The sequence below is a fragment of the Lacerta agilis genome, chromosome 2 (assembly GCF_009819535.1).
Source record: "Lacerta agilis isolate rLacAgi1 chromosome 2, rLacAgi1.pri, whole genome shotgun sequence".
In the NCBI taxonomy this organism is placed as follows: domain Eukaryota; kingdom Metazoa; phylum Chordata; class Lepidosauria; order Squamata; family Lacertidae; genus Lacerta; species Lacerta agilis.
Window position 1 is genome coordinate 58,697,804 of NC_046313.1, and position 15,637 is coordinate 58,713,440.

Below are 15,637 nucleotides of genomic sequence, written 5' to 3' on the forward strand. Positions count from 1 at the left end.
ATGGATTCTGAATTTCTTGGATGCAGCAAATTTGCTATGTTTTCCAGTTTTTCAAGCTGCCACTTTCAAAGATCATCTGGCTCAGAACATTTAGAGCTAAGCCACTTAAACTTAATATTCCTTCTGATCTAACACTGCATGCAAAACTGCTATCTAAGGTCTTGTCTTTCAAGTTGGTTAATTCTGTTTTATTTAGTGGTGGTGTTCAATGCCTACAGCACAGGTGATGCTGTAATACTCAAATACTCAACAAGTTGCTGTAATGCTCTAATACTCAAGTAGTGGATTATTTGGAGAAACTTGTCTGTCCCACAAAACATGCAGAAAATGGGATTTCACCATCCTATTAAGTATCCTTCCTGGTCCTTCCAAGAGCTTGCAATGAAGAATGCAACTGCTTATTTTCTGGTAGCTATTGTACCCGCTAGAAGCAAAATCTTCTGCATTTTCTATGTGTTATGTGTGAGAAACGTTTGAGGTTACACCTGGCACACTTGCATAGTTCTGCTAATTAGAGAAAAATAGAAATCCCCAGGTGTCATCTTTTGAGCTACAGGAAATAAGAGACTCGGCAGAAAAGCATGTAAGCTGAAGCAAAACTGTGCTCAGACAGTTGCTTTTTTTTTTTAAAGTAATTTCAGTCCACAGAATTTTGGAGCATAATCCACTCCAAAGGAGAATCTAAATCTCAAAGTAGTACAGTACTCTGTGTAACACTGCAACACATTGGTTACCAGCTATCAGACAGTGCTGATTACCAGTAGATGCTTCTTGTTACAGATGGCTCTCTTGACTTTTACCTCTCTGGAAGTATCCACACCCAAAATGCACACATTATAAAAATTTCAGGGGTGGAGGGAATCAAACATGACTAACTGAATTGCAGGTGCATTTTTCTGTAAACAAGTTTCCCTGAAACACCTTTTCTTGACTACTTAAATACAGAATCATCCAGCCCATGTGACATTCTATATCACTTCAGATTACAAATGAGTGGATGAAATGATGAATGCTCACATATTACAAAACTGCACAAATAGCAGTTGGTAAAGAATGTTGGTCACCAATGAAAGGAACCTGTCAGTGAAATGAAGGAAGATGACAATTCCCTTCCCCACTACAGGTCCCATGCCATCATCTGTTTAAGGATCCCTAATCTCCTGAAGCAGGTGGGGGGGCAGGGAGCTATGAGAGGGAGAATTGCCCCCCTCCATTGTCTCCCTTCCCCATTCTGTTAACAGATTGCTTCCAGAGTTCTAATCATCCATGGAGCTCACTGGGTGACCTTGCACCAGTCACTGTTTCTCAACCCTATCTCACAAGGTTGTGAGGATAAAAAGGGGAGAGGAACAACCATATACATCACTATGAGCTTCTTAGAGGAAAAGTGGGATATAAATGCAATAAACAAATAAAATAAGCATCTAATCTGAGTTGATATAACTGAAGTTTGGTACAGATATTAAAAAAAAATAAACAAGCTAGTAAATGCTGGTTTGGTCATGTCCACAGAATGGAAGATGGCAGAATCCCAAGGATGTGCTCTGGCTTCAAGCACCAGGCCTGTTGACAGATCAACTTTGCATTACAAAGATGACTGCAAATGTGACATAAAGGCTGGCTACATTAACCCTGCTGTGTGGGAATCCCTTGCATATGACAGCAGGGCCTGGAGACAGACAGTCAGGTTGTGTATCCACAGCAGTGACCAGAGGAGGAATAGGACCGCTGAGAGGAGCACAGAGAGAAGAAACTCCATGGTGCATCTGCAGCAGCACAACTGGGTGCCTTCATCTGCCTCAGCTGCAACAAAACACAAAAGTGCACTCCTCCATTGTCCCCTCTGACAGACAGATGCTGTACACCAAAAGAAGTAAACTCCTGATATAACGGATTCAATGTAGGCATTTCCTTAACACAGCAATATTGTTCAATTTTAAGCTTATTTGGAAGTACAGTACTGTAAAACTGTTGCAAAGGAACTTACTGGTATTTCAGCGATGGTTATATTGCATGGAAGTATTAGTTTACTCACTGTCTTTCGAAAAAGAGAAATTATTCGGACCATAAATGTGCAAACATCCCACTATCACAGTGGATTTACAAGGTAATATTTTGTTGCAGGTCCACTTGTGTTGCAAAAATGCTGTATCAGTATAAAGAGAAAAGGCAGAAGCAGCACTAACACCTTGCAGCATACATTGCCTTCCCCTCACAATTACAATATCAAATTAACAATTTCATGTAAACATTCAGGTTAATTCCCTGATGAACATATTTTGTTTCCTCTCATTCTCAATTTTACCACAAAACTGGAGACATGTATTAGATTTAACGGAATGTGTGTTCTCTGGGAAAAAAATGTTTTTGAGAACTCATTCCTATTTTACAGGAATGTCTAAAAAATGTTGATTGTTGTGATTCTAAGCCAAGGATAGGGAACCGGGGCCTCTCCTGATGTTCTTGGACTCCCATCAGCACTAGCCAGTATGACCAATCGTCAGGTAATAAAGGAAATAAAAGAGCTGGGAGTCCAATAGGCTCCCCATCTTGACTGAAATTCTTCCGACAGATGCAACACAGATTATGGCCTTTCCCCTCAGTTATCAGTTTCAGCAGACCCAAGTTCTGCCTACAACTGAAATTTACTTAAGAATACGGAAGTACAATTTGCTTAATTCAAAGAGGAAGCAGCAGTGACTACTCAGCAGTTATTTGCTTATAGTTAACAAATTAGCATTGTGCAACATCTTACTCTTTTCCTCTCCAAAGTGCTTGAACTGAAATAAATGCTTATAACATCCACCTGCTAATATCAAAAACCTTGCCCAAAGTCTCAAGCAATATGACTACAGTACATGTGGCAGTTTTCACAGCACTGTGGAGAAAATACCGGTATGTCCTTAAAAGCTTAGAACTAGAACACACATTTATAATGTGAAACAGTTTAAAATTAGGCTACTTTGGAATTGGATTGGCAATATCAGAACATTTAGTCACCTGAGGCTCAAAGTACTTGTTATGAGTTCTACAATTCTTTCATCCTTGTGCTGATTAAACACAAAGTAGTCTGGGACAAGGTGGCAGGGGTGGGGAGCTGCTTAATTCTTTCTCATTCAGTAGTTGTTTTAACTCAATATCACACATGCTCAGCTCCTTTTTTAAGTTGTGGGAGAAAAGATGCAGGATTCCCATGTTTTCCCCTTATGGAAGGAAAGTATCTTGGGGGAGGCAGTTGTGAGCAAAATGACCAGAGGGTAAGGGAAAGCAGTTAAGCAGGTCTCCCCAGGCACCTTTCCCCACAGACACAAGTTTGCCCCAGGCTACTTTGCAAATAAAACAAAAGGAGAAATGAAATTTGTAATGTATTTCGTTTTTCCTCTAAGTTTTAATCTATCTCATGTGGGGTTTTTTTGTCCGTCTGTCTGGTTTTAAGTTGCCCAGGGCAACATAAAGTGACTAACAAATTCAATAAATAACAAGAGGAACAAGAGGAACAAGAAAAGATAATAGAATTTACTTAACATAGTTAAAATCTATGATACATAAATACTCTTAGCATAGCTTTTAGTTGCCAACATGTGCATGTGAGTGCAAATATTTCTGCTTCTGAACTATATTATATGAAAATATGGGATCAGATCAACATGACCAACATTTTAAGAACCTTCACATCACCCTCAAACCAGTTACTCCATTCATGACATCACATAAGTATAACATATTCACCAGCTGTGTTCTGTCATCTCTTATGTTCCTTTTATCTTCAATTTTCACTTCCCTCTGTGCTGTGCTGTCGCCCCCCCCCCCATTTGTGTGATTTTCACCTGTAGTCCCCTTGGAATATCCTGGGGCATCCCAGGGGGCCATATGTCCCCCAGATAGGAAACACTGGTCTACACAAATAGCTGCTCTCTAAAAATCCACGAAAAACAACTAAAGCTTCACTGTGATGGTTCTGCTACAATACTGCTTACTTCTGACAAAAACACCAGTTACGCCCAGGCCAACCCAGAACTGGCTTCAGCTGTAATTTTTCCCAGATAACCCACTCCAGTTCTATTCCAGTAAAAAATCTTCACAAATAACAATATGTTTGGGGCCTTTATAATTTTCTTTTTCTTAAAAATAGAGTATCTCTGTTATCTAATCTTGGAGATAATGGTTTCCTTCAATATGAATAAAGTTTACCTTAAATTTGATTTATTAAATAAAAACTATCTGACAACATTTTAAAGATTTTTCTGATACATAACCATTTATGTATTAGGATTCATCACATCACGTATTATTCAAGTTATTTTTCCCAGAGCAAACATTAGATATTGTCTGAAATACTTTTCCAAAGGAAAACTATTTCAGGGAAAAATCTAATGTTTTCACAAAACACAAAAACCCTCTACAGTATTTCAAAGAACAAGAAGTGGAGACCTGCATCACACTTAACAGCCTTCCCCAACTTGATACCCTCCAGGTGGAATGAGAAATACATACAAGAACACTATATAAAATTATTGTAATAAAACAGCAGTAAAAAGATTTAGGAGTTTACCTGGAAATGGAAACATGCAAATAAATCTTAATACTCTTACAATTGCAAATGCCTTCACAACTAGAGTTTATTCATGAAATCAATTCAGTCACTTTACTTAACAAGTGCAAAAATTTCAGTGCACTACAACACACATCCCCAAAGGCACAATCTTTACTACCTACACTAAAGTTCAGGGACAGTAAATTTGATGACTGTCATTTACCTCAAGAACTTGGACTTCTTATGGAAATAAAAACGATCTAGATGGTATCCATCCTTAATCACAATGAATGTGGTATCATGGTTAGAATAGGACCTCTGAAACCAGTGTTCAAAACCTCACTCGGCCATTAAACTAAGTGGCCCAGTCTCAACCTAACTTCAAATGGTTGTTGTGTGAATTAAATAAGGAGGGAGAGAAGCATGTACAGTACATCACCTTCAGCTACTTGGAGAACATGGTATATAAATGCTATAAATAAATACTGAAGATCCATTCTTCTCAGAGATGATTCACACAGGCATAGTAGCAGATCAAGAAACGTGCAAGTGCCAGCCCATCTCCACCTGGCAGTATGCATCTGCTCCTATGCACAGGACCCAACCTTTGCTTTACCACCACAAAATGTCACTTGAACATTTACCGTGGATGTAGAAGGTTGAACCCTGCATTTAGCAGATGTACACAACACACTGGCAAACAACTTCAAGTGCCTTTCCTACTCTTACTATGTATCTTGCTATGAAGCATCCAATCAGTGTGTTAAGAGTGTATTCATTTTCACAGTTGACAAACAACAGTGAATGCATGATATAAAAGGGTCACCTGGTACAACTATTGAGATGAGACATATTCAGGTTAACTGACACACAAAATACTAAAAATAAGCTACATACAGCAGCTTACATCCCCATTATGAAATGTGTGACTTCAATTTCACTCTCATATTAACTGCTTAAAGACAATGCATCTGATACAGAGCAGCCTAAATAAAGCAACACACAAGAAAAAAATAAGTGGTAAATAGTTAATGGCTGCTTTGTATTTAGCTTTCCCAGTAATATTGGACTAGGTTGGTAAATGATCATGACACCAAATTTTAATGATTATACCAGTTTAAAACTGCAGTAATCTGGAGGGGTAAAATTTCATAACCTATAATGCTGAGTAACTGAAAGTAGTGGTTTTCTATTTTAAAATAAAACCACTTTTCTAGCAGTCTATAAGCTGTTTAGCCACACTATTTTCCATTCAGTATCAGAAAAGTAGCATACAAACAACAGATGAAAGAATTGCTTTAAAACAGTTTTAAAATTCTTTAAATAAAATAAAGCCAACTGGAATAGAGGTTCAGTAAAAAAGTGCCCCTAAAAATTATTCAAGTTCTGCCTTTTTTATTCCACCCCTCCCCCAAATAAGGAAAAACCTATTCCTGTGTTGGAAAGAGGAAGTGATGGAAAGAGTGATGGAAAGAAGAAGAGACAAAATAGATAATTTCAGAGACGTAAACTGTCCTTCAGAGGCACAAACTGTCCATATGAGAGGTATGAAATGTCACTAATCTGTGGAATAAACATGGGCACTCACACTCCACTCTTCCCAAATGGTACAATGCAGGAGCATTCTGTGTCCTACTTTTTATTATTTCTGAATTGCTGTCCATGTACAAGATGCTACCGGTATTTACCATGGTCCCCCACCTTTCAGTTTGGAGAACTATATTTATACAGACTTTAGAGTTATCAATATGTTTATGTCACTCAGTTCTTGTCCTGCAAATGTTCACTCTGTCTGGCTGGAGTTGGAGACTGGATGCAGACAAGCTAACTAAAGCTGAATCCAGATAAATAATTATTGCTGAAATGCTTTGTGCCCATGTTTATTCCTTGGACATTCAGCTATACCTGAACCTAAATTCTACTATCAATAGGTCCTTAACAGTCAAGAAAACATAAAATGAAGAACATCTATAACATCAAACAACTATGTATTGTTTTCTATTAAATTTGCTCCAAATAATATTTTTAAATGTTTGGGGCATGCCATTCTCAGCGTAATATTAGTTTCACAGGACGAAAAAGGAAAAACCTACAGTATTGAGATGAATTACACAAGGTTTTAAGCAAACTGTTAACATGCAAAGAGCACAAAAAAGAAAATTAAACAGAAGGTGAGGTATGAAGAAAAAAGAATAAGTAGAAAATCATACAGGCCTAAGGCTGCAATACTATACACATATACCGGTACCTAGGAGTAAGTCCTACAATGAGACTTGCTTATGAGCAGACATGCATAAGATCACATAACTCAGAGTGCTGACAATTAACTACACAGAAGTACTAAATTAGAACCTATTCACCACTTAATACTTACATGTATGTCCTAACTGCAATTTTAAAAATTAGTTCCATATCACTTTCCACTTTACAATAGCTATAACACTGCATACGTAATGTATGTCTTATGCTTACATTCCAGAGCAACCATTTTTTCTAAGCAAGTTTTCAACTGTGACAAAAAAATCAAGCTACTGTGTGTAAGAATCTGCTAAATATATACAAAGCACTCTTATACAACATAAAACAAATCTTAAGCATCAGTTTATATCAGGTAGAATTGAACTTTATTGCTCCAAGGTCTTTCAGAACTAAAAAGGTAGCCAAAAGACTGTCAGGTTGAGATTAAAAAAAAGACTTACCCATGTGTCCAAATTAATGTAACAGTAATTAATGAATTAACTTTCAAAGGACTAGAGCTGCTATTGGCGGAACTGCCTGTTCTAGATGGAACTTCACTTTAAAGCAACATATTTATAGACTGACTGGACTAAGTCTCAGCTTTGTTTTCGAGGGCCAGATGGCATCCACAGTCAGATTGCTTGCAATTAGTTCCCTGATATGTTGCTTACCTCCTTATCATTCAAACCTGGAAGGCTGTAGAAATTTGCAGCAGATGCAGAAACCACCACTCTTGCCTGTTGGCTGAAACTAGTGTGATACCATACTAGATTCTTATGTGGGAGGCTTAGAATCAATCTTGTGTTCAATACCCTTGAATACTCACAAAGAGCCATTTCATACATTACATGGCAGCAAACTCAGATTTACTTCTGAAGGGCAACTTGACAGGCAGCTCCCAGCAGGCTGAAAAGTGCCCATGATACATGTGTAAAATTGTAAAAAAAATGTGTAAAATTGTACTACATTCACCCAAATGTACTTCACATGTCAGTCCACGAGCTGACTTTCATAGTTACAGATTGCTTAAATAAGGAATTACTGAAACCCAACCTGAACCAATGGGCAAGGGAGGAGGCAAAGAGTGTTTGATAGTTTTTGTGAAAATTTTAAAGTGCACTTTAAGGAAAGCTTAACAAACCAAAGCCTCATTTAAACTAAAGAGAAAGAGCTAAAGGAAATCCTTACCTCCATTGATTGGCAGAGGTGCCAGAAGTTGGCCTCTGACAGCTACTTTGGGAGAATCCTGTCCATAGCGCCCACGCTCAAGTATCAGCAAAGTAGGTGTTGAACGATCAGGACTCAGTACAGTCACATTTATGAGGGCTGTATAATATGCTTGACTAGCATTATCTGCACTAGCTGGAAGAGTGTAACAATTAAACAGAACCAAAATGGGCACAGAGGATAAATAGCTCCAATAAGGCAAAACCCACTTTAGGAACATTTTCAGCCCTAAAAAATGTAAATTTTATCTTCAAAACGTCTCTTGAACAAAAGATTATTGTGTGCATAAATGCATGTTATTCCATATCACAATAAAAAGGAATTACCGGTAGAATCGCTACGAGAAGCAAAAGAGTCACCCTGGGTGCCTAGTCCTTTCCATACATTCAGCCACTGGAGGAAGCTTAAAATGATATGGATGGTGGGGGAAAGGAGATTGTTTTAAAAAATATATATCGGGTTTTAAAAGGTGGAAACGAATCAGAACGAAGAGGCCGGGATAATAACCTAAGCGCTACAGCAGCTGCAAGGAAGACGACACACAACAGCTTATTCGAAGGAGACGAGGAAGGGGATCCAAATGCTTTAAAAGCAGAGGATGGGGCTCCAGAGGCCGAGCAATCCGTCACTCGATTCCCGAAGAGAGGGGCAGCTCTGGGCCTGCCCGCTCGCCTCCTGAGACTTCGCTTTCTGCCAAGGAGGTGGATGAAGAGGTAGGCAGAGAAGGGCAGGTGGCGGCGGTCGCTCCGGCGGGGCTTCGTATCTCCGGGGGCGGCCGCGGGGAAGGAACGGCCGACAGTCTCGTCCGAGCGGGGGAAGCAATCACTCAGCGTCGCCGCTCCACCCGAGGGGCAGAGAGAGACAGATAAGGCGAACGGTGCCGTCGCCACTTCCAGGAGAGCCTGCGGCTCGGCAAAGAGAGCGCTTCGGCGCCGCTGCTTCGGCCGCCCCGGAACCTTCGGCCCTCCTCAAGCTTGCTGTCGGGTCCCGAGGCGGAGCCCAGTTTCGCGCGCAGCCTCCACAGACCCTCCCCAGCCCCAGGCGATCGACTGCGGCGGAGTCTGGAGTCGCGGAAGCTCCATGGAGGCCGATTCGGCTTCGGCCGCTTCGTGGGTCCTTCCTCTTCCTCTTCCCACCCCCACCCTCAGTCCAGCCGCGCGACCAACAGCCGAAAGGGAGCTCGCGGCGCCAGCAGCCCCACCCACCGAGCAACCGCCGAGCCTTTCCTTTCCCCCCTCAGCTTGGAAACAACGGCAGCCGGCAGCGCCCGGGCGGGTTCTTACGGCGGAACCACCAACTGCAACCTGCCGGGTAGTTTCTCGCGCCGCGTGCGCAGGCGCACTGCGCCAACCCGTTGCTCGCCCTCGTCCTCTTCCCCCCACCCCCACGCATCGCCACGAGGAGGTGGGAGGGAACTCGAGTGAAAAGTCACACCCACTCCTAGGGGAGGGTGCGCGCGCTCAACAGTCAGGGACTGAGGCAGCGGAGGCGGGGCTAGTTTAAAAATAGTTGGGTTGCGCTGGATTCTGAGGGAGAAGCGGCAGCGCGGTTGCTGTTCTTGGGGAACTGAACAGTCGAAAAGGGAAAAGGCAGCCAGGCTCAGGGAAGAGCTGTGCAGCTCCATCTGATATGCCTATGTAGGCTATGTATTAAGTTGTTGGTGAGTACATACTAGTGTAAGCACGTCTCTTCTGGCTCTTTTTTTTTTAATAAGTTAAAGCCTCATATGCCAAGTTACATTTCATTCGGGTTAAATTTTGTCTCACTGGCAATATGCTGGCCAGACAGTGGATTCACAGAAATGTCAAGCTAAAGAAGCTATTTACCCTCTGCCAGTCTCTCTATATACCGGTAGCACCTTCTGCTCTGTCCGTCTTGATTCAAAGGGAAGAGCCTGGACTGTATCGCTAGCTGCCAAGAACCAGAAGAGACTTCCTGACATATCCCAAATATATCCTTAATTATATTGTACCTTTTTGTGGGTTTTAACTGGAACCTGGTGTGAGAGCCAATCCTGACTGAAAAGCAGTACATAAATAAGTTAATATTACGTAGTGCAATCCTATGTATTTTATTTAGAAGGGACTCTTATCTACTTAGGAGTAATACAATTAAACACAGCATAATTTACTTATGAGTAAATGCACTTAGAATTGCACTGTGTTTCATTTTACTAAATATAAGCATCCCATTCTTGTTATACCTTGTATCATCACCCAGCTTTTCCTCTTTTGGTGCTTATTAGTCCTTCATTGTGACTATTGAGAGTGTGGAGAATGAACACATTTACTTTACAACAGAATAATGGGCTTAGCATGTGTTTCATCTACATCCACATGTTTCATACATACAGAAGATTCATTTAGCTATTATGGGTGCACATTTTTCAATGTTGGGGTTAAAGATTCATCTCCATCTTGGTCATACACCGATCAATATTTCATAGATGAAGACCAGGGTATCACTGGGGTGGGAGAAGACTTGTGGCTGTCACCTGTGCTGCCAATAAAGGAGAGGCTACAGAAATTGTCCATGCTGTAGCACAGTTTTTGTTGGAGTTTTAATCAGCCTTCTACAACTTATTTAAAAATATTTATAGGCTGCCTTTATGACTAAAATCCTCTCCAAGTGGCTTGCACAATAACACATAAAACATTTCCTGAAAATATTAAAACAAAACACAATACTAAAACTTCCAATAAAGCTCACAACATTAATAAAAGCCACAATAATAAATATGCATACATCCCAGGAATAAAAGATAATTTGCAGAAGTCTGTGAACCCAAAGGAGTGCAATGGCAGCATAAGATATCACTCATAAATAAGCCACTGAGACTAAGCGGGTTGTCAAGGTCTTTCTGAAGACATAATAATAATAATAATAAATAATACTTTATTTGTAAAGAGTATTAACTGTATAGCAGCGAGCTGGCAGTGGATTCTGGAGTCATGGACTATCACGGAGAAAGCCCTCCACATTGTGCCCACCGTCTTGGTGGCATGCAAGTGAGAATGGCCTCAGTTGTTGGCCATAACATGTGAAAAGGTTGGTATTAGTGAACATGATCCTTCAGATTACTTGGATCCAATCCCTCTAAGGTTTTAAAAGTTAAAATTGGCAAATTGGGCTTGGAAAGCACACCAATGCAAGTGGCACAATAATGGTGTCCTGTGACACAAATATTAGCACCCATCAGAATTCATGTGGTTACATTCTGAACTAGTTAAAAGTTTGAGTCATGTTAAAGGCAGCCCCCCCCCAAAACCACATTTCAATAGTCAAGCCTAGCTTGCCCATGAGAAGGGCATGGGTTACTGTCTGAACTTTCCAGAGAAGGTTGCAGTTGGTACACCAGCAGATGCACCATATACATAAATAATGCCACCACATGTAACAATGGTAAAGTAGTTGTAATTTTGTTCAGAATTAATATGGAACATTCCATTCATGTGAATCTATCTGAGCCTTGAGATTAGTATCTATGGTCTTGCCTTGGCCCTGCCATTATTAGAAATACTAGAAACAGGGTCCTCTCAGGGATGGCTCCCTGTGTATCTCACTACCTAGTAGATTTGCCCGCCCCCTCACTCACAGACTTTAGGTGTGTGCTAAAGGCCAGCCTGAGTCTGAAGGCCTTTTAACTGTCTTATTGGACTCCTGTTTTATATAGCTGTTGGAATTTTATTGTTTGCTATATTTAATTGGTTTTAAATTGTATTTATTCCAATTTATTCTTTTAAATTGCTTTCTGAAGGCTTCTTGCTCCGAAATGTGGGTATACAGATAAATAAAATAAAAGTGCACAAACCCACTCCGGATCAATATTTATGTCCTCAGAAATGGATGCCACAAAAAATCCAAAAAGAAAACTCAAAAGCAACCTTCCATCTAACATTTATGACGGTTAAATGCACTGTTTTATTTTGTTATTTTTAGTGTTTGTTGCAGAAACTATTTGTGTTTTGAAGCAAATAACCACCTGTCTGCTCTGCAGAGACATGTCCTGCCTAGTTACTGTATTAATCTTTAGCAGTGTGGTTAAATGTTTCCTTTTGGAGAAGCTAATGACGTTGTGAATGATACACTTGGTCACCAGTGTGAGGAATCTACAAGAAAATTGCATTGTGCTAGTTTAATTTTTCCTTTAATGAGGGCCAAGTTTCCCTCCTCTTCTTGGGTGGCTTTCAACAAATGCAGTACACATTGTGCGTGCTTGTGAGAGAAAACATTGACCCACAGAGCCCACTAAAGGCAGATAACTTGTGGATCTGTAAAATCCTCAGAGATGTCATTTATGAAAAGCTCTATAGAAATGTCAATATAATACAGGAAATGTTTTTGAAGCGGTAGCTGAATGTTCTGCTTTCACATCACATCTCCCCCACCTCCCATGCTTGGGAAATGCTAGGTGATGAACCACAGTGGGTCCACTAATGGCCTTTTAAGCATTCTGCAAAAACTCTTCATCCTTTACTCAGGGGACTATGCAGCAACAAAAATGACAAATATTCACATTTCACCAATGTCCTTCACAATAAATATTTACTGTGTCTGACCATGGGCAGATTGCTTGACAATGTTTAATGTTTTCCATGCGTCTTTGCTATTGAAAATAACACTCTTATAATTTTAACAGAAAAAATGGGTTCCTGTATTTGTTCTGTCATAGGAATCAGGAGACAGCTCTGTGGGAAAACAGCTTGCATTTTATGGCAAAATTAGAACAACCTTATTAGTTCATGTCTAGCCCACTTGCATTTGCTTTTACTTGAAGCTATAAGAAAATAATAGAGCAACAATGGACCGATCCATTTTCTATCATTGTAATATATTCCATAATTAGTGTTTGTTACTGTATCTTGTATCTGAATTCACACAGGTGACTGTGACCAGCTGCAATGCCCAGCAGATCTTGCTAGATCCTTCTGACTACAAGGAAGATTTTTATACCTGTCACATACTATAGGTGGTCAGACTCTTGGCCCATCTAGCCTATTGCTGAGTATTTTGTCTGGGAAAAGTTATTTCAGGTCCCAGAAAGAGATTTCCTCCATCACATTATTTTTTTTATTTTTCATCTGGAGATGCCAGGGGTTAAACCTAGGCTCTTCCACAAGCAAGTCATGTGTTTTATAACTGATGTGTGGTGCCACCCAGTAGCAGAAAGGCACAGAAACTAAAATTATTCTGCTGTTTGGAATCAGTCCTGTGCACATGGCACAGTTTGATTCCTTAGCTCCACATCTGTTCTGCATATAGATGGGCATCCATGATGTTTGATGTGAAGATAATGAGGATTTGGCTGAGCTATCTACACATTTGTGTTAAGAAACGTACCATTAACAATAATTAAATAAGCATGTGAAATCTCTCCTGCCAGTCTTTTCGGATTTTTCATTGCCTTTACACTCCTTTTCAGTATGCATGCATGCTTTTTCCCAGGATACTCCGTTACCTATCAGCAAACCAGGAAAATAAAGCCAGGATCACATCCTCACTTGTTTTCTTGGTTTGCTGACATTTAGGCAGAGTTCCCTGGTTTGGACATAGCAGGAAACTGACTTAATACAAACTAGACTCTTCATACCAAAGAAGCCAGTGCACAGTTGGAGGAGTGGAAAAGCAGAGAAGCATTCATTCCTGATGCTTGTTCCTGGCTTCATAAACCATGACTTATGACGCTGGAAAGGCTCAGTCAAACTCTGCAAATAAAAAAGGGTTACAAAACTACAATCCAGAAGGGGAAATTGCAAAATATCACCTATGCCTCAGGCACCAGAACAAAAGTACTAGTTATACAGAAAATGCCTTGCTGTTCCACTGTGATTGCTCAGAAATGGTCTTGTGCTTTCATTGCTGTAGAGAAATTTCACAGTTCTGCAATGAATAATATCTCCCAATCAAGTGCAACTTTATTGATAGCTCAGCTGTACTGTAAAGTGACACTGCATCAGTGGAGTTGACAGTGTTCACTTTTATGCAAAGCAGAAAATACTTGGGAAGAATGCTGCTTTTCTAAATGTGTAAATGTCATGGTAGTACCTTGTGTCCCTCATGCAAGCAGTAACAACAGAACTAAAATCAGCAGCAAAAGCTGCCTGCCTGTCTCCTTGAAATTCCTTCCTATGCAGAATGTATTAAATCTGTCTATAATATCAGCAACAGAGGATAGAATAGCAGCAGAGGTGAATATAGAGTTTATGAATATCTAGAGCAGGGATGTAACAAATATCACAACAGTTTATATAACAGTTTTCACTGCATTTGGTTCTGCTGGGTGACTGCTAAAATTTTAGAAATGTTTTGGAGATGTAGGTTTTGTTTTCTGCTACGTAAATCTCTGAATAGCAGGATGTTCCAGGGAAATCTTATTCTATAGAGCAGTTTTCTTTTGGCAAAAGTAACACTAGAGACTTAGTGTGGCATTTGTAATAAATTGCCTATTTACAAATGTACAAGCTCAACAGGCGGGAAACAAGCAAGTGGACAAAATTCTAGACTCAAGACACCATCACCCCAGCACACTATTAAAGATCAGTTCTACTGGTTGGAACATTTTTGTAACCTTTTGTAACCAATTTGCATTATCCATGGATTGGGTCAGAGTCAGAAGATTTTAGCTCTCTTGGCACATCCATTTTTCACACAGATCAAGCAAATACAGCGTCCCTCCAAGAAGGTGTGTCTACCTACAGTAGACTAAATAAAGAGCAGCAAGACTGACAGTAGCGACTAGCCAGTAAGGAAATACTGTATTTACTCGAATGTAATGCACATCTTTTTTGGCCAAATTAACATCGCGAAAATTAGGGTGCACATTAGATTTGATGGTGCATTTACATTTGCCAGCAAATACTTTTTTGGTTTCAAGGTTTTGAAAATTGAGGTGCACATTAGATTTGATGGCACATTAATTCACGCAAATACAGTACATATTGTTCACTATCTACTATCAAACAATTAGAACCTAGAAAGAAAGCTCTAGCTCTTTGCTTAGCCCAACAGCACAACATAGCTGTAACACTATTATTTACAGCAAGTGGAAGCTGCAACAAAATGTTGCTCTCCAGTGCTCCAGCCAGTTAGTCACCTATGCTCCTTTCCAGGATACTCCATTCCACTCTCCACTCTCCCTGGTCTTTTTACCAACCCCTACCAACCAACCCCCCCCCCCAAATACACAAAAATTTGGAATGAATGGTGATTTAAAATGCACTAAATAATAACAGTATTCTGTGGAGTATAGAAAGTTGCCTTATACCAAGTCAGACCATTGGTCTATTTAGCTCAGTATTGTTTACACTGACTGGAAGCAGCTGCAGTTACAGGTTAGCTGTGTTGGTCTGGTCTGCCATAGTCAAAACAAAATAAATAAATAAAAATTCCTTTCTGTAGCACCTTAGAGACCAACTACTGGTAAGTTTGTTCTTGGTATGAGCTTTCGTGTGCATGCATGCTTCTTCAGATAGGGTTTCAGGCAGGGGACATTCCCAGCCCTACCTGGAGATGCCAGTGAATAAAACTGGGACCATCCATATGCAAAACAGATACCGTACTCAGCCACTGAGCTATAGCCCTTTGCTTTGACCATTGAGCATGATCTTAAGCCCTTGGGGTTTGGGGTTGGTTGGTCTC

General features: G+C 40.2%; 1 protein-coding gene across 4 annotated transcripts in view; it reads right to left on the reverse strand.

Annotated features, from left to right (window-relative positions):
• Positions 1–9,127, reverse strand: part of RNF130 (ring finger protein 130) — a 37,825-nt gene extending 28,698 nt beyond the window's left edge. The window contains exon 1 of one of the 4 annotated variants that reach the window (XM_033140274.1): positions 7,961–9,127. In XM_033140274.1, coding sequence (XP_032996165.1) covers positions 7,961–8,219 — 259 coding nt within the window. In that variant the 5' untranslated portion in view covers positions 8,220–9,127. The remainder of the gene's footprint in view (positions 1–7,960) is intronic. The other 3 variants (XM_033140276.1, XM_033140273.1, XM_033140275.1) reach the window with 3 other exon arrangements.
• Positions 9,128–15,637: the final 6,510 nt, after the last annotated feature.